The 23,623-nt window shown below is 41.3% G+C and overlaps 1 protein-coding gene and 2 long non-coding RNA genes across 7 annotated transcripts in view; 1 reads left to right on the top strand and 2 right to left on the bottom strand.

The window, feature by feature from the left end:
* PCDH15 (protocadherin related 15) overlaps nucleotides 1-23,623 on the top strand; it is a 669,788-nt gene that overhangs the window by 490,530 nt on the left and 155,635 nt on the right. For all 5 annotated transcript variants that reach the window (XM_052677550.1, XM_052677554.1, XM_052677555.1 and 2 more), the window contains 3 exons: nucleotides 3,073-3,279; nucleotides 18,393-18,527; nucleotides 19,454-19,603. In XM_052677550.1, the coding sequence (XP_052533510.1) occupies nucleotides 3,073-3,279; nucleotides 18,393-18,527; nucleotides 19,454-19,603 (492 nt within the window). The remainder of the gene's footprint in view (nucleotides 1-3,072; nucleotides 3,280-18,392; nucleotides 18,528-19,453; nucleotides 19,604-23,623) is intronic.
* On the bottom strand, nucleotides 3,934-4,265 carry LOC128077951 (uncharacterized). Its single transcript, XR_008205225.1, has 2 exons — nucleotides 4,172-4,265; nucleotides 3,934-4,138 (listed from the first exon to the last, which is right to left on the bottom strand). It is a non-coding gene; the product is annotated as an uncharacterized LOC128077951 (long non-coding RNA).
* LOC128077955 (uncharacterized) lies at nucleotides 10,525-14,795 on the bottom strand. Its single transcript, XR_008205230.1, has 2 exons — nucleotides 14,701-14,795; nucleotides 10,525-10,886 (listed from the first exon to the last, which is right to left on the bottom strand). It is a non-coding gene; the product is annotated as an uncharacterized LOC128077955 (long non-coding RNA).

Raw genomic sequence — 23,623 nt, forward strand, 5'->3', positions numbered from 1 at the left:
GATTTTTAAAATGTGCTGTCTAGACACATTATGTGCCAATATCATTTCACTGCCACATGACAAGCTTCACTGACAGAGTAAAGTCAAATTTCTTCTGTGTTCCAAAGATATTTGGTTCTGCTTGTCCTTAAGCCAATTTTTAATCCATTTCAGTAGCTCGTTCCTTATGCCGTACTTTCTGACCTTGTATGTTAATCCAGTGTGTGATATACAATCCTTACCCTAAATCTAGATAAATTACGTCCCAACGTTCACCTTTATTTCCCAATTCAGTCATGCGCTTTAAACATACAAATTAAAATTAAGCTTTTCAGACCTGACCTTCCTTTTCCTGTGCTGACTGCTCTTTTTCAATTATATTGGTTTAAATGCTTTATAATGTTTCCGTCTTCTTCACAGCTGGAAAGTCAAGTTTAAGTTTGAATGTCTGAAGTTCCAGGGCTCTTCCCTTGTTCTTGTGCTAAACAGAGAATGGCCTGCCCACTTTTTTGCAAATTATAGCTTTTCCAGTGGGCTCTGACGTGTTTCCCAGAGGCTTTTCCTTCTTTTGCTGTGCTGTGCAAAATGCTAGGGTATAACCAGTGGCAGTTCAGAGCATTTTAATGAAAAGGAGATGAGATCAAGGCTTAAGGGCAATTATGTCAGCAGAATTACGTGTTTGTGGTTCTCACTGAGATGCTTGTACCCCCCACCAAAAAGCTGACCCAGCTGACAGGGTGTACAGATAGGTGGGGTGCCAGCCAGGCAGTACCCCTCTTGTTGGTCTCCATTGGTGTCTGTGGCAGCCTGTTGTTTATATTGGTGTTGTTTAATGGTGAAGTCTATTGCATTGCTTTCATTTCCTCTTTCAGTGAACTGCTTTGTCCAGTGCTTTGAATAAGTAAAGTTGATGATGTTTCAGTATAAAACATACACAATAGGTAATAAATATATAATATGTAACAAATGAGTAATTTAATACTTTTTGCATTACTTTGCCCTTTTTTTTTTCTTTTTCTATTCACCTATCTAAAGCAGAAGTTGTCTGAGTCTTAATTCTGTGAATCTTGATGTTAGCGTGAAGGTACCTGCTGTTATCTTAGAGATAGGTTTACTGACTGTGAGAGTCTTAAGTCTTCATTTCAGTATGGATTAGTATCGACAGGGCTTCATAGCACACTTGTTCTTTTTTTCTCTATTAATGCCTCCTTACGATTGTATATCATCAATCTAAGCCATCTTCATTGCAGAAATGCGAGCCCACTTGTTCATAGAATATCCACCTTTGGTTGGTTTGAAGGGTGAGTCATTTTGTCAGTGAAGCATGTTCTTTTGGGGAATAACATAGCTCTTCTGACATCACAGTGGTCACCTCTGCTTGGATCATCTGAAACACATACGAAGAACAGTATGTCACCTCCTGCACCTGATTACTGAAATTTTGATCTACTAGTGAAGTAATCAGCAGAACTTGCAATTTCTTCGATAGGGTTTTCTTTCTTTAGCCAAACATAACCCCATCAGAAAAGATTCATTAATTTCAGATGGCAGTGCCTGGTTATGCATGACCCACTTGCCAGATCTCACCTTGGCAGTAAGAAAATAACCATGTAGAAGCAGGTTGGGAGTTGCTTTAAATCTCTGACAGTCTCATTGTTACTCGTCTCTGCCAAGTGGAAAATACATTCTTGCTGAGTCTTCTGAATGAGTTTCTTATTAATTATTGAGCAAAATTTTGATATTTACACTTTTTTTTTTTTACTTCAAATTGCAGTGTTCATCATAAACCGTATTTTTTTTTCTGTTATTCATACTATTTCAACTGTAATTCCTCTGTTAACAAAGCAGAGCTCTGTATCGAATTAACATTTTTTTGACCAAAGAAAATGTAAGAAACAGAACAGTTTAAAGAGGAAAGAAAAAGTAAATTGTTGCTGGAATAAAAATTGTGGGTTTCCAGAAGGAGGCTCCTAAGGTGTTGGACTTAAGAAATGAGGATTTAAAAAAAACAAGGAATTACCTGTAACAGGCAAAATACCAGAATGAAAATAAAATCTCTGCAAACTGTAAGTATAGTTAATAATGGATTAGGGACTGCTCTGTCTCTTCAGAAATATTTAACTCTTCAACATTTTGTTATACTACAGACTTCCCATGCCTGCAGAAAGATATAGTACTACTATTGCAATGTTGGGTTCTGCTTACCTACAGATGTTGAAAATAAAGCTGTAGGAGTGTGAAACTGACAGTACTCTGCTGTTGTCTTTTTGCAGAGTTGTGAGCAGTACTGTAATTAAAATTGGTTTGCCTTTTATAAATTGAAGAACAAATTACCTGTCTTCTGCCTTCCATGCTTGTATTTGCCTTAATTGATCATAGGTAGTCACTGGAAAAAAAGAGTAAATCCATCCAAACATAGTGGATTTGCATGCTGGAAGGAGAAAATAGTGCTTCTGTATGTAGGAAGTTTGAAAATAACAGTAGATCAAGTGAAACTACCAGTGACTCATACTCAAGAGGGGAGGCATGGCTGTTGGAAGGTGACAAGTAGTAATAGAAAGGAGTGATCTTGCTTGACATTTTAAATACACAAAGATAAAATTAAAATTCCTCTTACCATTATAAAGATGGGTGTGTGAGGAAAAGAAACTGTCATACCCAGAAATCCATAGCAAGAACTCTATATCCACAGCTACTGTTATTACATTCTGGTTTAACTCTCTTGCTGATGTTGTAGGTGCAAATTATGTCGTACAGAGTCAGCAGTTTCCAATTTTCTTTCTTCCTTTCTGGATTTTCCCAAACTCTTAATACTGTGAGGAAAGATTCCATGTGTGTATTGTATAGCTTCTGAGTTTTATTTTGACTGTAGAGGTTACTGTAACTGAAACTATTATCGCTCTTACAGCCTATGTAATTTGTCATTGGCATTTCTTTATTTCCCGTTGCAAGATCTCATAACACAGTGATCTATGTGATGTGCAACTGGATTGTAATGAATAAAAGCAAGCCAACACTGGTTAGTAATTGTTCATAATTTTACTTCACTGTCTGTGAGACCCTTTGACAGATGAGCTTTCTGTTATTTTTTAGGCTGAACAAGACAACGGCCATCCTCTTCCTGCCTTTGCCAATTTGCATATTGAAGTCCTTGATGAGAACAATCAGAAACCTTACTTTACAAAATCTACATACGAGGGCTTTATCCTTGAATCCTCCCCAGTGGGAACAACCATCTCAGATAGCCGGAATCTGACCTCTCCATTGCAAATCACAGTGTTGGACAACGATGTTGAGGAGGTATGTCGCTCTATAAGAAGCTTCTAGTCTTAAGTAGAAACTTAAATATTCTCATGCTAGTGTTTCCTGGATTTTTTTTTCATGTTTTTATTGAAAGCTTAACAGTTTTTTTAAAAAAAAACTTCTATTTACTATTACGTGGATTTCTTTTCATTGAGTTCAAATGGGTTTAAAAGTGATCATGAACTGGGAAGCTAACTTTCTTTTTTTTTGCCTAGCTATGCTTAACTGCCTTCTGTTAAAAATGGGTGCATAGCGCAAATTGGAGAAGAAATGCATTTCATGAGAAGGGTAGATCTTCCACAGTGTATGAGGAAATGAGAAAGAGAAACTCAAAATGGAAGGAATTATTAATTCCATGCACAATTCATAAGATGGGGAACAAGAAAAAAGGAGGCTAAGTGCTCATTTTGTTCTTTCCTCAGCTCAGGTTTTGATACTATCATCTTTCATGGTTAAAATTGAACATGTCCAAAAGAGTTGTAAACCAGATAGTAATCATGCAAAGTCTGTATGACCGTCTTTTCTTCTGGTCCAAACGTTGATGCTATCATATCTTTTATTTGTTGGTGTTTCCTTTTGCCCTATTCACCGTTGTCTCTCCAGCAGTCATCTTTACTTTTTTGTTTTGTTTCTGTTTGTATAGTCAAGATGTTATAATTACAATATAATTGTATAATCAATAGATATCAAGGTGTTATGATTACAATATAATCAAGAGAATTAGGCAAAGTAAACAACGATCACAAAAGAGAATTAGTGGAAGAGCTTACCCTTCGGCTGAGCTCACCAGAAGACACCAAGAGGGGTGATCTCCAGAAGAGATCCTTCCCCTCTGGTAGCCAGCTCTTAAATAGGTCTAGGAGCCAGGCTCCACCCCTTCCAGCAGCACAGGTGAATTGCCTTCACCTGTGCTCCTCTGGCTGACTCATGGCTCGCCTCAGGTGATCAATCAGAGGTTCAGGCCGTAACTCAGCAGTTCCCATACACTGTTCTGTTGTTATCTGTGGATACCTAAGGGAAGCTGAGCTGTAGGCTTACGGTTTCTAGAGATTTTTATAGTTTAGCAGTAGGGAGAACGAGAGAACAGGTGATGTTCCCCTCTATCCCTTCAGTGCCAAGGAGGGATACTGAGAAGACCAGGGGGACTCATCTGATAAATACATAGTGAAGAGGCTAATGCCACCGGACAAATTTTGGCTTTTTCAACCAGTTGATTCAGCGCATGGCCCAATGGCAGCTGATGGGATCCACCTTGGTCATAGGGGAAAAAGAATTCTGACCCAGGATTTGTCTGAAGTCGCTGATAGGGCTTGAACTAGGTTTGAAGGGAGAAGGGAGTGGTGGTGAGCCTGCACATGACAAGACGACAGGCGACAGAGCTAAGTTAGAGGGATAAGGTGCTAATGGAGGCCCTCAACGAGCTGCATGTTATGATGAAGACAAAAGAGAGGCTAAAGCTAAATACTTCAAAGGAACTAAGGAGTTACTTTCCAAGAAGGTGACATGACCAACTACCCAGCTGCAGTGTTTCTACACCAATGCCTGCAACTTGATAAATAAACTGTTTGCTGATTACACCAAGCTGTGTGTTCAGCTTTGTGTTCAGAGAGACCTAGACAGGCTCAAGCAATGGGCCCAGGAGAGTCTCATGTGGTTCGACAAATCCAAGTGCAAGGTCTTGCACTTGGGTCATGCCAACCCCCACTATTAGTACAAGTTAGGGAATGTGAGGATGGAGCACAGTCTTGCCAAAAAGGACCTGGGGGTACCAGTGGATGCAAAGCTGAACATGCGTCAGCAATGTGCCTTCGCAGCCCAGAAAGCCAACCATATCCTGGGCTGCATCCAAAGCAGCATGGCCAGCAGGTCAAAGGAGGTGATACTGTCCCTTTACTCTGTGCTGGTGAGGCCTCACCTGGAGTGCTGAGTCCAGATGTGGAGTCCTCAGTGCAGGAGAGATGTGAACCTGTTGGAGTACAACCAGAGGAGGGCAACAAAAATGATCCAACGAATGGAATACCTCTCCTATAAGGATAGGTGGAGAGAGCTGGGGCTGTGCAGCCTGGAGAAAGTTGAGAGGTGACCTGAGAGCAGCCTTTCAATATTTAAAGGGGAGCTACAGGAAAGGGAGGACAGACTTTTTAGCATGGTCTGTGGAGGCAGAACAAGGGGAAGTGTTCTTGGGGAGGGAGATTTAGGCTGGATATAAGGAAAAAGTCTATTACAATAATCTTGGTGAAGCACAGATTGCCCAGAGATGTGGTGAATGCCCCATCCTTGGAGGTATTCAAGGTCAGGCTGAACCAGGCTTTCTGCAACCTAATCTAGCTGCAGATGTCCCTGTTCATTGACAGAGAGTTGGACTACATGACCTTTTAGGGTTCCTTCCAACTCAAAGGATGCTGTGATTCTTAGGGGCGGTATGAAAGTTAAGGAACAAGTGCGTTGGCAGCCAACAGCAGGCATTGCTAATGACTGCTGTTGCTATATGTGAAATACTCTTCTTCAGCATTGCTTTTGTTAAAATCAGGGGGCTCTGTTGTTGGACCAAAGTAACAAGAGCTTGTAGATTGCTTCAATTAGGAATAAGTAAGGTGCAAGTAAGAGGTGCATGTTTATATTCATAGGACACAATGTAGTTTGTACTTGTATAATGTGTGAAGCTCAGTTTTCCTGAATGCAACAACAACAAAAAATTCATAAGAATTAGTGCCCATGGCTAAGTCCTTTTGGAGCTACTAATAAGGTAACTTCTCTCAGGGCTGTGATTCATATGTGCATTAAAAATTATTGGGATGTTTTTAGCTATCTTTTGCCTAAAATACCAGTGTTTTGTCTTATCTATAGCTCCATGAAAATACTAGTAAAACCCTTTGGTTCAGATTTGCTTTGGTGTGGAGACAGTTCTGGTTATTTCCACAAAGGGGTGTGGAGACAGTTCTGGTTATTTCCACAAAGGGCTGTTGACTGCAGAAATCTGGAATTTTAGAGCATCTTTATAACATGCTTTTGTTAACATACACTGACCTCACAAAAATGTAGAAGATTAATCACTTGAAGAGTGAAAGACTGAAACCGAGTAGGTCTGTCTGTGAGACTGACAGGTTGGTATGCTGAATGGACATATTCTAAACTGTTCTGAGGGAACTGGCGGAGGTGATAGCCGAGCTGCTTTCCATCATCTGTCAGCGCTCCTTGTTGACTGGTGAGGTCCCAGAAGACTGGAGGCTTGCCAGCGTGACTCCCATTTACAAGAAAGGTTGTAAGGAGGATCCGGGGAACTACAGGCCTGTTAGCCTGACCTCGGTGCCAGGGAAGGTTATGGAGCAGATTGTCTTGAGGGAGATCATGTGGCATGTGCGGGATGACCGGGGGATCAGGCCTAGCCAGCATGGGTTCATGAAGGGCAGGTCCTGTTTGACCAACCTGATCTCCTTCTATGATCTAGTGACCCATCTGGTGGATGAGGGAAAGGCTGTTGATGTGGTCTAGCTAGATTTCAGCAAAGCCTTTGACACTGTCTCCCACAGCATTCTCCTGCAGAAGCTGGCAGCCAGAGGCTTGGATGGATACACTCTTGGCTGGGTAAGGAGCTGGCTGGAGGGCCAGGCACAGAGAGTGGTGGTGAATGGAGTCAAATCCAGCTGGCGACCGGTCGTGAGCGGAGTTCCCCAGGGGTCGGTGCTGGGGCCTGTCCTCTTCAATATCTTTATTGATGACCTCGTTGAGGGCATCGAGTGCACCCTCAGTAAATTCGCAGATGACACCAAATTGGCTGGAAGTGTGGATCTGCCTGGGGGTAGCGAGGCCCTACAGAGGGATCTGGACAGGCTGGAGAGCTGGGCTGAAGCCAATGGGATGAGTTTCAACAAGGCCAAATGCCGGGTCCTGCACTTCGGCCACAACAACCCCAGGCGACGCTACAGGCTTGGGGCAGTGTGGTTGGAGGACTGCGTAGAGGAAATGGACCTGGGGGTGTTGGTTGATGCTCAACATGAGCCAACAGTGTGCCCAGGTGGCCAAGAAGGCCAATGGCATCCTGGCTTGCATCAGAAACAGTGTTGCAAGCAGGAGCAGAGAGGTGATTGTTCCCCTATATTCAGCACTGGTGAGGCCACACCTCGAGTACTGTGTCCAGTTTTGGGCCCCTCACTGCAAGAAAGATATTGAGGCCCTGGAACGTGTTCAAAGGAGGGCAACAAAGCTGGTGAGGGGTCTGGAACACAGGCCATATGAGGAGAGGCTGAAGGAGCTGGGAATGTTCAGCCTGGAGAAGAGGAGGCTCAGGGGAGACCTCATTGCTCTCTATAACTTCCTGAAGGGAGGTTGTAGTGAGCTGGGGGTCGGCCTCTTCTCTCGTGTCATTAGTGATAGGACCAGGGGGAATGGCTTCAAGCTACGGCAGGGGAGATTCAGGCTGGACATGAGGAAGTATTACTTTTCAGAAAGGGTGGTCAGGCACTGGAATGGACTGCCCAGGGAGGTGGTGGAGTCACCGAGCCTGGGGGTGTTCAAGGAAAGGCTGGATGTTGTGTTGAGGGACATGGTTTAGTGGGAGCTGTTGGTAATAGGTGAACGCTTGGACTGGATGATCTTTTAGGTCTTTTCCAACCTTGGTGATTCTATGATTCTATGATTCTAAACCCAGAATAGGGATTTTTGCAAGCTGGAGAGCTGGTTGAGAACCACTTCTACCTGGGTTGCCTTGCTGCTGGGTTGAGAGGTGGACAGGTGAAAATAGTACATAAATCTGGCTATTACTATGTGGTGTGCTGCTGGTGTTTCCATATCTGTGAGTCCACTGCTGGTCAAGCACCTGAGAGCTATGTGTCCTTATGGCTTTTACATCTGTGGTTGCCTAGGAAAATCCTACTGTGTGTACAGGGTCTGCAGGGGTAAATGAAGTCCTGTGGCATGGCTGGTGAGGAGGGACTGCATCAGTTGTGCTTGAAATATTTCAGACTCTCTCCTGTTTCCTAGAAGATACTCTTGCACCTTCCAAGGGAATGGACGAAGGACTTTCATCTTCATTAACCTCCAGAGCTTTTTCAGATTAGTAGTTATCAGTGCTCTTTTCAACTTGCACTTTCCCTGGTGGTTGTAAATTTCCGACCACAAGATGTCAAAGGCAGGTTTGATCACATAAGGTTCTTTGCTGTTGTTGCTATATGCTGCATTATACGTGAGACTGAAAACTCAGCATTTAATAGCTCAAAATCATCTATATTGCAAGTGGGTTTGACCACAGGGCTCTGCATCTCCTGCTTGTTCCGTGCTCACCACACTCTGGTGAAGAACCTTTCCTAATACCCATAAGTTAAGGACAAACATTCATTTACATGATTCAAAATGCAGTACAGCCAAAAGTATCCCAGCTTCTGATATTTGTATATTATTGAAAAAGGTTAATATTTCAGTTTTGTGTGATGAATAACTACCAGGTCTTTCTGGGCTATTAAATGATGTGGCACCAAATGCTAATGCAGCCTCCTGCTGTGTGATGGACAACTGGGACAATTTGCAAAAGGTATTGCATAATAGAAGCTTGCTTCTGCTCTTTTGTGTTGATTCATTGCAAGTCCATTAATCTATTAAAATATTTCAAATGAAACTTGAAATTCAAATGAAATTTAAAAGGGAGCAAGGTCTCTTGCTGAAGCATTCAAGCGTCTGTGCTTCTCCATAGCAGTGAAATTGTCTGGAAAGGTGTCAGAATTGCAGCCTGAATCACAGTTAACCAGTACTGCTTTGTGGTGAATTTCCCTCAAATTTCCTGTATTTGTTTGAAAAGAAAAAAAAAAGAAGAAAAAAAAAAAGGAATAAATCAGATTAAAAGAAAGCCTGATTTGATGCAAGTTCTGAAACGTAGTCTTAATATTGAAAGATGAATAATAAACAATAAACTTCTCTAAACTAAGGCAAATCGCCATAATTCCTTAAAGAACAGAAGATAAGAAAGAAAAATAAATTGTCTGCAAAGCATTGATCCCAGTGGGCTGGGTGGTTGGGTAGTCTGATCCGTGCTTCTCAACAGAATCGTAGGAGTAGTCTTCCACCACTAAGTAGCGGGCATGCAGTTCCCAAAACCCTACTGCTATCTGCTTCTATCGTGGGCTTCTCTTCTTCTGCCCAGCTACAGTTTCAGGCATTGGGATTGCGCTGCTCTGGTGTCTTGACTCCATTTGGGAGCAGGACTGGGCAGGGAGTATCCTTGTGCCAGGCTGCATGCTGCTCACCCTGCAGCAGGGACATCTATTTTTGCTTTGCATTGTTCCTATACTCAAGTCAGGATTGACCAGCACTATGCAAAAATGGTAATTTTGATTCCAGCCCCGGTCCGCTCCAGAAGTGAAGACAAAATAATGAAAATCTCTGGCCCTGCTGAGATTTGATGCCATGTGCCAGGGCAGGATGGATGCAAAAGCCTGCCCAGTGACCCTCGTGGTCTGCCCTTCTCCCTGCTGCTAGGATGGCTCTGTACCCACTGGGTCACTTCCCATAAGGAAGGATAGCTTTCAGAGGCAGGGCTCAGTTCCCAAACATGGCAAGAGGAGTGAAGAGTTGCTCTGTCTCAGCAGCCCGTACTGTAAATTGATGCTCTTAGAAAATAGGGATTTCTGATGAGAAGTTGACATAAGTCATCTACATGCTGGTGCAAGTTATTTTCCAGTAGTGGCACGGACCAAAGATAGTGTATTTGGTCTTCTAATTGACAAATCAGCCAAGATAGTATTTCTTACTGAAGTAACTCCCTGCCCTCAGATTATATGTATGAAGAAAGTGGTCATCATAACTGTATATCTTAGGCAAATACAACTCAGCTTCTAAATGTAAATCTCCTAGGAATTATAATGTGGTCCTGCTATAAACCTTCCAAAAATTAATTCATAGATGTGACATTTCAAATGGGCCTTTAACTAGAACAGCACTGTCAAATGCTGATATAATTAAAGTAGTCTGTTTAAATGGCATAAATTAAATTAAGCTACATGAGTACCTTAAGACCAAAGTAAACTGAAGGTGAGATAGGAATTATAAACTGAATGGTCTGACTGATGTTTACAAAAGGCTTCTCAAGACACTTGCTTCCTCACTCTTTTGCATCCTCAGGAGAATACTAATTTCTGATACTTCCTTTTAAAAGGTTGAGGAAAAACACTGTACAGAAACTGCCTTGTGTGCTGAATCTTGTAGAATCTCATAGAAGCGCACAAAAAAATAAAACCATGTTAAAAGACAGGATTTAATTTCAAAGTCAAAATAAACTAATCAGCATTCACATTTATTACTGCTGCTTGACTGCCAGGCTGTTCACTGATACCACACACAGTGTCATGATGAATAAACTCGAGGAGCAAGGTAATTTGTGCATTGCTCATTAGAACTCAAAACAGTGGCATGTTTATAAAGTGTACCAGCTTATGTTCAGAGGCATTAACGTGTGCCAGTATGCATTCATAAAGCATCTGTGTAGTAACCCAGATGCTTCTGCAGATCCCGAGGCAGGGGAGTTCCTCCGTTCCTCATCAGATCATGTTCTTGCCTTATCCTTCATGTCCGTGAAGTTGAAGTCAGACTAGGTTGGTAGTTGCTCAGCATTCATGCTTTTAGAGAACACGTAAAGGAAAACGTAAAGGAAAGATTGTTTTACATGAAGGTGCCTCCATCCCAAACCAAAAGGGCAAAACAAAGAATAAGTGAGTGCACTTAGTAAATATGGATTTCTGATGAGTGAATGGACAAATTTGAAATATAACTTAAAAGGTTATGGATTTTCATGAACATATGCAGATAAGGAGGAACAGTTGATTCCTACCATAAGCCAGAAATACTGAGACATCTTAAATACCAAAGCATTTTGATCTGATTTTTGCCTGATTGCTTGTATCTTACTTACACTGTTGTTGTTTGAACTTGTTTTGCAGCCATTATTTTCCCTAGAGGTGCGTTTTCAAACTACTGCTGTCCCTGTATGGCACTTCTGTGACATTCTAACAGTCACATTACAAAATATTAATTCAGAAAATAGTCTTCGTGAATGTAACAGTCCCTTAATATCACCATTAACACTACCAAAAGAGAAAGGAATATTGCTTTTCTTTCTTTAGGATTTATAAAGACAGTTTTTCTTTCCTTTTTGAATCCTGAAAGAATTTGGAAATAAAGTATTGCTCAGCATCAACTTTGGTTCTCTTGTTAGTCTTCTGGCATAATATCCTCCTAAGCGGAGATGGCATAAATGGTGGACGTTTCTTTGCTGTTGCTGGTTTTAAGTTGTACAATTAAGTATCATTTAATGACCTTACTTTGAAGAAATAAAAGTAGTTAAATAGGAAAAACAAAAAAATTCATAATGTACCCTGACAAAATTTTTTCAGGTTGGCTTTTATCTCTGTTGCTTACTCAGGATTTTTACTTATTGTTCTACTCCATGGGTTCTGTTTGCCTGAAAAGCTGTACAGCTGAAGTCGTCAGCCTCAAGTTTCACCAGGGGAAATTCAGGTAGAATGTTAGGAAAAATTTCTTCTACGAAAGTACGAAACCGGATGAGGTTCAACAAAAGCAAGTGTAGAGTCTTACACTTAGGGAGGAATAATGGCATGCACCAATACAGGCTGGGGGATGAGCTGCTGGAGAGGAGCTCTGCAGACAGGGACCTGGGCATCTTGGTGGACAGCAGGTTGGCCATGAGCCAGCAGTGTGCCCTTGTGGACGAAAAGGCCAATGGCATTCTGGGGTGCATTAAAAAGAGCGTGTCCAGCAGGTCAAGGGAGGTGATCCTCCCCTTCTACTCTGCCCTGGTGAGGCCTCATCTGGAGTACTGTGTCCCGTTCTGGGCTCCCCAGTACAAAAAAGACAGGGATCTCTTGGAAAGAGTCCAGTGGAGGGCCACAAAGATGGTGAAGGGCCACAAAGATGGTGAAGGGCCTGGAGCATCTCTCCTATTAAGAAAGGCTGAGTGAACTGGGTCTGTTCAGCCTTGAGAAAAGAGGACTGAGAGGGGACCTGATCCAGGTCTATAAATATCTGAGGTGTGGGGGCCATAGTGGTGAGGCCAGTCTCTTTCCAGTGGTGAGTGGAGACAGGACAAGGGGAAACGGCTGGAAACTGCAGCATAGGAAGTTCCGCACCAATGTGCTCAAGAACTTCTTTCGGTGAGGTGACAGAGCACTGGAACAGGCTCCCCAGAGGGGTTGTGGAGTCTCCTCTGGAGATGTTCAAGACCTGCCTGGATGCCTGTGCGACCTGGTGTAGGGAACCCGCTTTGGCAGGGGGGTTGGACTTGATGATCTTTGGAGGTCCCTTCCAACCCCTACAATTCTGTGATGGTGCCGGAATGGGCTGCCCAGGGAGGTGGTGGAGTTCCTGTCCCTGGAGGTGTCCAAGAAACGTTTAGATGTGGTGCTGAGAGACATAGGTTAGTGGGGAACACTGATGATAGATGACCGGTTGGGCTGGATGAGCTTGGAGGTCTTTTCCCACTTCAGTGATTCTATGATCATGAAAACTTATGAGATCATAGAATCATAGAATCACCAAGGTTGGAAAAGACCTAAAAGATCATCCAGTCCAAGCGTTCACCTATTACCAACAGCTCCCACTAAACCATGTCCCTCAACACAACATCCAGCCTTTCCTTGAACACCCCCAGGCTCGGTGACTCCACCACCTCCCTGGGCAGTCCATTCCAGTGCCTGACCACCCTTTCTGAAAAGTAATACTTCCTCATGTCCAGCCTGAATCTCCCCTGCCGTAGCTTGAAGCCATTCCCTCTGGTCCTATCACTAATGACACAAGAGAAGAGGCCGACCCCCAGCTCACTACAACCTCCCTTCAGGAAGTTATAGAGAGCAATGAGGTCCCCCCTGAGCCTCCTCTTCTCCAGGCTGAACATTCCCAGCTCCTTCAGCCTCTCCTCATATGGCCTGTGTTCCAGACCCCTCACCAGCTTTGTTGCCCTCCTTTGAACACGTTCCAGGGCCTTAATATCTTTCTTGCAGTGAGGGGCCCAAAACTGGACACAGTACTCAAGGTGTGGCCTCACCAGTGCTGAATATAGGGGAACAATCACCTCTCTGCTCCTGCTTGCAACACTGTTTCTGATGCAAGCCAGGATGCCATTGGCCTTCTGGGCCACCTGGGCACACTGTCAGCTCATGTTCAGAGTGCGCTTTAGTCTCATAATATCTTAATAGTAAAGTTGAAGGTGTAGGAGAAGCACTGAGACACTGTGTCTACCTTTTCTGCTCAATCCAAGCTACTGTGAACCTGGAGAAGCAGGCTCATCAGGCCCTGCAGAACTCCTTGCCTATTTTCCTCCAAGATTGGCATTTTTGTGTTTCTTCATAGCACTGAAGGGATTAGGTAGTGGTTAGTCTTGGCACAGCCAGTATTTAGCAACCAAAGCAAACTCCTTTTTTCCTTTCTGATGCACAAATCACTCCTGGATTTTGGACTGTCTTTCCATAAATCTGAAAAGTGAACATAATGAAATGAAGCAGGAAAAATGCCCAAATCATGAAATACTCAGTGGAGCTGGGGCTTGTTCTGGCTCCCTGGAGAAATTAACAGCCAAATATATTCTTTCAGCTGAGTCCTTTGGAATGTTGAAACATGTTGTCTGTTCATTCATTCTGGACAATATCATGCAATTTTGCTTTGATCTTAGTAAAGTGTAGAAAACTGCTTCTTCTAGGAGTCGTAAGCTCCGATGAGTGGAAAAGAAAATGAGAAAGGTAACATAAACATCAGCACAAGTTTTCAAACTTTAGTTTGTTTCTGTGAAAAATTCAAGCAGAATGAACTTAAACCCAGGCTTTGTTTGTCAGTAGTGCATGGGAGCACTTTTTGCATCTCGTATTTTTGTCTATAACCTTTTTTTCTCCAAAGTGTACTGTTTTTATACAACGTTCATCACTGGTAGGTTTATGTTTCTTTACTTGCATTCATTTTGCATAGGTGTTTTTGCTTTGTAGCTCGTATCAGGTGCCATTCCCATAGGTAGGGGTATTATGTTTGCAAAATGATTTTTGGTTGGAATTGTGCGGTTTAGGTGTTTTCCCCTGTCCTTCATTATTCTCTGCCCCGTCAGTGTTTCTGTGAGACTGAGAATATCACTCCTGTCCTGAAGTTTGCAAAGAGCCTTTAAACACACCAGATCAAGTTCATCTGGGATGTAGACCTGTGCGATTCAGAAGAGTTGTGCCATGCCTATGTTAGAATTGTCTTATGCTCTTTATATAATTATATATATTTTATACACATCTTCACTATTACAGAAAGTATTTTTTTTCTTTTTCCTTTAAGAAGTGTCTACTGTATAATCAATGAATATTAAGGTGTTATAATTATGAAATAAGCAAGAGAGTTTGACAAAGCAGATTATGATAACAAAAAGAGGATAAATAGAAGGCTCACCACTATCCTGGGCTCACTCACAAAACTCCAGCAGAGCCAATCTCCAGAAGAGATCCTTCCTTACTGGTAGCCAGCTCTTAAATAGGTCTAGGAGAGATGGAACCTGGCCCCACCCCTTCCGGCAGCACAGGTGAATTGCCTTCACCTGTGCTCCTCTGGCTGACTTGTTGCTCACCTCAGGTGATCAATCAGAGGTTCAGGCCATGACTCAGCAGTTCCCATACAGTCTACTGAGAGGTCTAAAGCACGTAAACCATCTTTGGTTTGCACTGTGTGCTTGAAATAGTCCTTGCAGGTCACATGTTTACTCAGTCACGTGGATTCTGATAGTTTTCTGCTTAAAATCATGCGCTAAACAATTTATTAGATACAAACCAGTTTACATCTATCAGGAGTTTGGTTAGGTATCAGTGGTCAATCCAAGGCCACCTGAAGTAATAGTTTAAGAAACTAAAGCATGAGAAATTTTGTAGGCAGCATGAATGAGTTGTTTCCCATAATTGTGTTCATTCATAGTATCTGCCAGGTGATGTGTGCACAGTCATGCAGACTTTCTTTCAGCATGAAGCGTGTTAAAAATGTAAAGGCAAAGCACTGCAAATATTAAGAAAATAAATTGTTTTGTATGCCCAACACGCATAGGAATGGTAAAAACAGGTACTTATTGCATTAAATTTGATTTAATGTAGACACTGGGATAAAAAATTTTAAGACAAAAATAGCTAAGGAATAGGATAGATGACTTTTGGAGTGTATAGAATTATCTATTATCCATTGTTTTTTCTCAATAACAAATTAGAGGAAAAAGTACGGTGTATTAATGATATGACAAGCAAGAACGCAAACAACCAGCCAGAGCATTTGGAAATTAAACTTTTGACTGACTTTATCCTGTCTACAAAGTGAACAGTTATTGGCAGTTACCTTCCATAATTTTGCATGGAAAGAAAGAGATTACCATTTGCATTGCTAGGTGTAAAATGCATTTTAATTTTACTGAAAGTTGGCTTAGTTATAGCAAAGCTTTGGGCAGTAGAAAACCATTGATTTGGAACACTTTGATATTTCTTTCAAGTAGCATTCAGTAACTGAGATGGTTTTACGTTTGAATACTAAAATCTTAGCCTTCCAAAAATAGGTGCTTCAGAGTATTTTGGATTGCTAAAAATAAATTTCTTTCTCCTTCCATTGTCCCAGTCTGTCCTCATAGTTGTCTATTATGACTTTTAGTGCATGTTAGAGTTAGAGTGTCTTTGCCTGCTGGGTTGTAGGGACTGGTGAACTTTCCTATAGTCTGTTTTCTTTTTTCATTCCTGTAAAATGACAATAATAACAAGGCAGGTGTTAACTTTCTAGAAGCATTTCAGATTCAGAGAATCAGATGAGAATGAGAAATCATTCAGTGAATAATATAATGCTACTTCTTTGGATAATGCGTTAAATGTAGCTAACCATTGCATCTTACTCTATACAGGGCACATTCTGTAGCATTGCAGTGAAAAACAGCTGGTAAAACTACTTGTCAAGTCATGCTTTGTGCAGCCACTGGATTTTCTGTTAAGTTTTGTTCTTCGTAATAGCCTCATCTCCACGTCATATGGGACGGTTTGATACAATTTTTACGTAGCTCGTCCCATAGCCTTTTGTGTTTTCCAAATAGCATTTTCTTTCTTCCCATATAATCTCGCATCACCTCATATAACAGAAATAAACTGAAGAGTAACTGAGAGTAAAGTATTGAGTTAGGATTAAATTAACATACAAGGGCATAGATATGTTTATTGGAATACAGAAGGCAATAAGAGATAATGTTGTTGTTTTTTTTCAAATTTAATTGCAATGTGAAATAACCTTTGCAGTCTAATCATGTTAATAGCACAAAATTATCTCTAAAGAGATGGAGGATTATAACATAAATACTTAGTCCTGGTCACAATTTGCACTTCTGTCATTTCAATAACAGAAAATCACAGAATGTGTGGTGAGGTGCTGGAACAGCTGCCCAGAGAGGCTGTGGATGCCCTGTCCATCTCTGGAAGTGTTCAAGGCCAGGTTGGATGGGGCCCTGGACAGCCTGGGATGGTATTAAATGTGAAGGTTGGTGTTCCTGCGTGTGGTGGGGGGTTGGAGATTCATGATCCTTGAGGTCCCTTCCAACCCTGGCCATTCTGTGATTCTGTGAATGGCTTGGGTTCTAAGGAACCTTAATGCCCATCCATTTGCAACCCCCCTATTATGGGCTAGCTACCCCCCACTGGATCAGGCTGCCCAGGGACCTTCCTTTGGATGCCTTCAGAGATGAGGTATCCACAGCTTCTCTAGACAGCAGTGCCTGGGCCTCACCACCCTCTAAGTGAAAATTTTCTCCCAAATAGCTAACTTAAATCTCCCCCTTTAGTTTAAAAAACCATGCTCCCTTGCACTGTCATTATCTGTCTATATGTAAAGTCATTTTTAAATACTGGAAGGTGTACACTGAAGTCTCCTTAGGGCCTTTTCTCCAAGTTGAAGCCCAGCTCCAACAGCTTTTCTTCAAAAGATAAATGAAGTGTGGTAGTTTGTAGGGCTTTTCAAAACACCAGGAAATACGGTGCTAAAAACCCCTTTGTTTGTTCTGTGCTGGCATCCAGTGACTGAGGGGTAAGGACTCAGGATAGCAAGTCCATTTTGCAGCTTCTTAGCCAGGTGGCAAGCTCAGGACAGAACTGGCTTGAGGTTCTGGACTTTAATTATCTGCTCTGTTCTCTTTGAATAATAATTTCTGGTTCTGTCTATGGCAGGAATTTTCTTCCTCTTTTGTCTTAGCTGAGATCCCATTTGCACCAAAAGGTATTTCTGCCTGCTCAGGGTATGTAACGATAGGTTTGTTGTCTGTGGTCTTGCATGCTGCAGCAGCATTACATTACCTCTATTGGTGCTTGCCCGGTTGTGGGGGCAATGTATAATCTCTCAGTGCATAATATGTCCCCCCAGCAGGCTGCCTAGAGAAGCCTTGACTGACAAAGTACAATGCATTTGGTTTTATTTTGTTGTTGTTACCATAAACGTTACTTCCAAACTGAAAATTTTACCATAATTGTTCTAGTATGGTTTTGATCTGATCAACTGAGAAATTAGAGATCTTGCATCAGTATGTTTTGATTTCTGTCCAAGACAAAGAAAATCCCTGAATAGCATTTGTCTAGTGGTATGTTTCAACACGTATCATTATCCTTTTTCACTGCACCAGCCCACCTGTGTTACTGCTTCATTAATCCACATAGGTTTTGTTTTGTTTCCTGTATGATTGAAAACAGATACTTGGATCTGGTTTCTCGCTGCTGTTAAGTTAGTTATATTAGGCTTGAAAATCTATTTAAAGGAACAAGTCATCTCAAACAAGAAGATAGTTATTTGCTCATGGTTGGGTTTACTTACCTTATACATTAAAGATTTTTAACACCTCTTTCATCAAGCAGATAAGATTTTTCAGATCAGTGTGTAACATTTTGTTAAGGGCTTTTTTTTCTTGTCTTTTTTAATTATTCTCTTTTTTTTTTTTTTTTTACAGTTTCATGGATTCATCAATCGTTGTATTCTGCTTTCTGGGTATTTAGGTTTTGATGAGACTTAGCACATGCATTGAGTAACTGGAAACTTAATGATGTGTAAGAATTAATAATAGAATGTGGTGGTTTTGTTTCTTTTTAAAGACCAAGGACCCACAGCTCCATCTCTTCCTGAATGATTACAATACCTTTTTCACTGTGACCCAGAGTGGCATCACCCGCTACCTCACTCTGCTGCAGCCTGTTGACAGAGAAGCCCAGCACCTCTACACCTTCTCGGTAAGCTCAGTCCTTCTGAAGGCATACCAGGCATCAGTCAGAGCATGGGTTGAAAAATAATTAGTTGTAACACCACTGCAGGTTATTAAAATGACAGAGGTGAAGAAGAAGTGGCAAAGTGGTGGCACTACCCACGGTGTTCTCTTCCAAAAAGCATGTTTTCAGCTTGATAGCAAGATTTAAGATCCCCCTATATTGGCATCATATCAATGGTTCCAGGCCTGTTTTCTGCTCTTTGCCACCCACCATGATACAGTCCAACCTTCCTCTTTTATGCTTGGCCTTGAGGCCAACTTTGCCTTCTCGTAGCCCTTGGGCTAGGAACATGATGTCTCTACTTTCTACTTCTGTATTAGTAGAGGCAGTTAGCAGTCAGTCAGGAAACCCTGGAACAGTTCTAAGCCAGTTTGCAAAAGGATATATAGGCAAAACACATTTGAAAAGAGAGAGAATTCAGATTTTTGTCTGTGGCATAGGACGACCTTCTAGCTCTTCACATCCCACATTAAAATGCTGTCTTTGAAATTCAACATAGGTGGATGACAGATCCTACATATTACAGTGCCTGAGACATGCACTGTTGACGGTGTTCTGTGGCCAGGTCCTGCTCCTTCAAGGTGTCCAGCACAGCTGGGGACTTGCTGCACGTCATGCCAGCTCAGATCCCAGCCCTGGAACACAGTCACTCCCTCTCATTTCTTCTGCTTTTCTGACACAGTACTTTTTGAAGGTGCTTTTGTCCTGTTTCTTGCACACTGCTGACTCAAGCTCAATCTAAGCTTCTTGTAATTTGCTGTGTGTTAGAAAACAAATGTAAAGCTAAATACTGCTTTTTACTTGTTATACTGTGCTTTCTCATAGTTGCAGTTGTCTTAAGAATACACTGTTAAATTATGTTTCTTGCCTGCCCTTTTTTCCTCCTGAAGATGATAGCTTCTGATGGCGTGCAGGAGAGTACCCCAGTGATGGTCAATATCGTGGTGATTGATGCAAACGATAATTCCCCAACCTTCTCCAATATATCATACAACGTCAAGATTTACACAGATATGGGGCCTGGGGAAGGAGTTATAAAGGTAATGTTTATGGTTTTTATTTGTTTTGTTAACTCTTTGCTACTGGCGGGCAGCCTTGTCGATACACACTGAACATGCACTGGAAACAGCTAGAAATTAAGTTTGTGCGTTTCTATCTGCCTCATTAATTACTTACCTGTTAAGAGTTTCCTCAAATGAAGTCATCTCAGACATAATGCTACATTTCAGCTGATTCACCCAAAGTTTTATGAAATGTTTCCATCTGTAAAAAAAAAAACTTATAAGAGGAAAAAACATTCTCCTGTACTTCCTTAGCTCTTAGCCCTTAGCATGAGACCTGATCTCTCACAGGGATAGGCGTTTTCTCAAACTTCCTAACTTTAAGGAAATTTTAAATTGCCAGAGGGCTACTGAAATAAATAATGTTAGGAAAGCAGGCAAACCAAACCATTTGTAGGAAATATCCAGAAGTGTCTTATCATGTCATAAAACAGTTTCTAGACAATCTTAAATTGCCTGTAGAGCAATTGAGTGGTACAAAGTGTACTGAATGCCAGCCTTCATAAGCAGAAGAGCCAGGGTAGCCATTGTAATGGATGTTTTTGGCACTATGTTTGAATCTAGAAAGGAGATGAAACAAGGTTGCATGGAAATTTATGGAAATAATAGTGACTGGTGATGATTCTAAGTTCTGAGCCATCTTCCTGAGTGATTTCCAGCCCTAATGGATGAGAAAACAAGATTCTGTGATTGTGTGATGATGTTAGTAGTGGTTGGCATTCAAGGAAAGTAGGAGTATTCAAAAAGAATTAATCATCGGATTGAGGTAATACCATTTTCATAAATATAATACATTTGAAGTCAGCCATGGTTTAACTGGATTAGGAGAGAATTCACTGTTTTGGCGCATGACATACTTGAAATTCATGGTTTTGGCTGTATTTGTTATCTTTGAATCTTTGGTAATGTTATTTTTATATTTTCATCAGTCTGGGCTACAAGCGTGTAAAGAATCATTGAGAGCCCTGAGGACATTTTCAGCAACATTTGGGGGGAAATAAGTTGAAAAAAGAAGTTGCTTCAAGTTCTGAGAGAATTGGTGGCTGTATGGGTTAAAAGAGATCACATAGTGCTCTCCTGAATGAGCAAAAGGCAGGCAGAGCTCAGAGCTGTGTGTAGGATTAACATCAGGAGCTGCCTTTGCAACATCTCATAAATTCCTAGCTCAGTCTATAATTGAGAATATTTAAGGTGCGGAAATAAAGGTCTGATTTTTTTTAGATTGATGGTTCTTCCTAAAGAGTAAGCACACTAGTCCAGAAAGAAACCATTAGAGTTGTCAGGGCCTTTGTTGTGCAGGGTATCAGGCAAAGTAGTGTGCTATGGATTTAACGTATCTCATGTCTAAACCATGTTTCCTCTTGGTCGGAGCTGCACGTACCAGGAAACACGAGGCAAAACTTGTTGCAAAACGAGATTTCAGCCCATGTGAAAAGGGAATGGCTGCAGTACCTGTGGCTGGCCGTAAGGATGCTCCAAGCTGACCAACCTTTCTTTGAAACTTAGTATGAAGTAGAACAGCTAAAGTACTTACACTTTTAAAAGGAATATGCTCTTTGAAAGGCTTAGACAGACTCTCTGCTATATCAGCGTTGGAGATGTGCAAAAAGAGCAGGAAAACTGCAAGTATAAGTTCCTCAGTAAATGATTCATTTGGGGAGGGAGCGAGAAGAGTGCTCTGTAAGGCCAATTGTGTTATCCAGGGTTGCCTGTGGGTTTCCTTAGGCCAGGAAGATGGATGTGTGCTGCCCTGTCATTGTTTGTTTCTGTTTCACAAATACCTTCTGAAATGGAAAATAAGCTTCTTATTCTGAAGCACTGTACACTGATTTTAATGGTATACTTGGTTTGTTCTCTGTACGTGGAGCAAACATCTCATAACCCTAACTCATTTTCAGTTTAAGAATCATCTGAGTTTTGCAGCTATTAGGTGATGATCAGCTATGATAGTTCCCAAAGGAAAATTACCCAGGTCAGATATGATTAGCCTTTAAAAACCACTTTCTCTAATCTCAGAAAGTAGGTTAGGAAAAGAACAGTGACCTCAGTGAATCTCTATAATCTCATAATCATTTACAGATAAGCACTGCCCTGCACTTAACTCCAGAGTCGGACTGTATTTTCAGGATGATCAAGACAGTATTTCCTGTATTAAGCGTGTCATCTTTCAAACAAAAAAAAAAGTTAATTTCTACTATAGTAGTGCAATTGCTCTCATGTTGGTTGCCTCTTCAATTTTATTATGGTGAGCTTACAAAAGAATTAAGATTTATTTGCTGAGTGGAGTACTATGAATAAGTTCAAAGAATCCCAGTCTGGTACTTGCTTGTTATCCCATTTTGTAGGAAACAATTTGGTTTTACTCCTGGGGTTGGGGAAAATTATTAAATTCTGTATTTGCTATGTAGTATACTCTTAAAAATAATGCTGTTCCTTTGGCTCTGCTTGAAAATGACCACAAATAGCAAGGGAAAAATTTCATTATGAGTGAAATTGTTGGTGTTTTTTTACATGCTTTTTTTTTCAAGGAGTTTCCCTTCTTTCCCTGTTGCCTTTAGTAGGAGAGAGCCAAAGAGAGAAAATGAAGTTACATCTTACTGAGTTGCATTGGTTTTCCTTGCAACCATGGTGGCAGGTTGGGTGATTTGCCTTTGGCACTCTGGTTGCAAGGCTGAGGTGCAGCCTGTGGAAAGGTGGAGCATATCACAGGAGAGTGTGAAATATGTGCTGTCTGACATCTCATGCAGTGACTACAGCCATACCATCAGGGAATTAGCAATAGGGTTGGTTTGGGAAGTTTGCATTTTGTTTCTCTACTCTGAATGCTTGCAGCAGCTGTCCAAGACTTTGGTTGAGGTGAATAGGTTCTTTGTTAAGTTGAAAAGTCTGTGTGTTCTGTCTGTTTCAGGTACTTCATTGTGCTTCCTATAACACCGTAGCTGTTTGAGAAATCTGTCATTTAAAACAGTTAAATGTGTGGTAAATAACTATTATCACTTGCAAGACTGATTAATATTAAACCTATTCAAGTACTTAATTCTAGCATTTTTATATTGTTACAGTTCTTCTATCCTGTTTTCCATGATTCTGTCAGTGCTTTGTGTTCCTAGAGATTCAGATGCTTAAGCCAGCTACATGTTGATGAGTATGCAGCCACAAAGCAATAATATTTCATATAAGTCATTTCAGTTCACTCTGTTAGACAATTTCCTTTCTCTATACATATACAGGGTATGCTATGTGTGCTATGCAGGGTACAGCAAATATTAAGCAAGAAAAAAAGGATAGTGCTGAGAAGGGACAGAAGACATCAAAGGCATAATCCACCAAGATCTTCATGCAGGTTTGCTTGAGGGTTAAAAGGCTTCCTTAGCCTTTGAGAACTACAGTGGATTATTATTTTTTTATATCTTCTGTTTACAGGAAAAACTCCTGAACTGCCGTTGAAAAGAATACGCTGCTTTTCCCAGGCTTAAAATTTATGAAACAAAAAAAGCCCCAGAAGTTATTTTCCTTTATATCTGTGTCTTAATTTCTACCTGGTTTCTTGTTGCAGAGGTACATTCTATAGGTACATTTTATAGGTCTTGCAAAGGTACTCCCATAGGGACAATTAAATAACTGTGGCCAAAAACAGATAGTACAATATGCAGTGAATTAGTGCAGTGCCTGACCACCTTGTGAGCGTTGAAATAATTCTTATACTGTCCTTGCAAGTTAAGTTAGAGGAGGTGCTCCAGATGTTGGTTAAAGGGGGTGTTTAACTTCACACAGCTCAGCATAAATGGCCATTGTGGTGAAGGTCAGAAGCGAAAGATGAATGATGGAAAAGCTGCAGGCAGTAAATCTATCAATCATCTGTCTTTTGCTCACGGTAGAATTAGTCTTGAACAGTAGCAGTAGTTCCAGTTGTACATGGGGACAAATTTTATTTAGGGCCATTAAATAAATACCTTCTCTGGGACTGTTCTGCTCTCATGCCTCAAGTGTGGATTCTCA

The sequence above is a fragment of the Tympanuchus pallidicinctus genome, unplaced genomic scaffold (genome assembly GCF_026119805.1).
Source record: "Tympanuchus pallidicinctus isolate F22 unplaced genomic scaffold, pur_lepc_1.0 scaffold16, whole genome shotgun sequence".
In the NCBI taxonomy this organism is placed as follows: domain Eukaryota; kingdom Metazoa; phylum Chordata; class Aves; order Galliformes; family Phasianidae; genus Tympanuchus; species Tympanuchus pallidicinctus.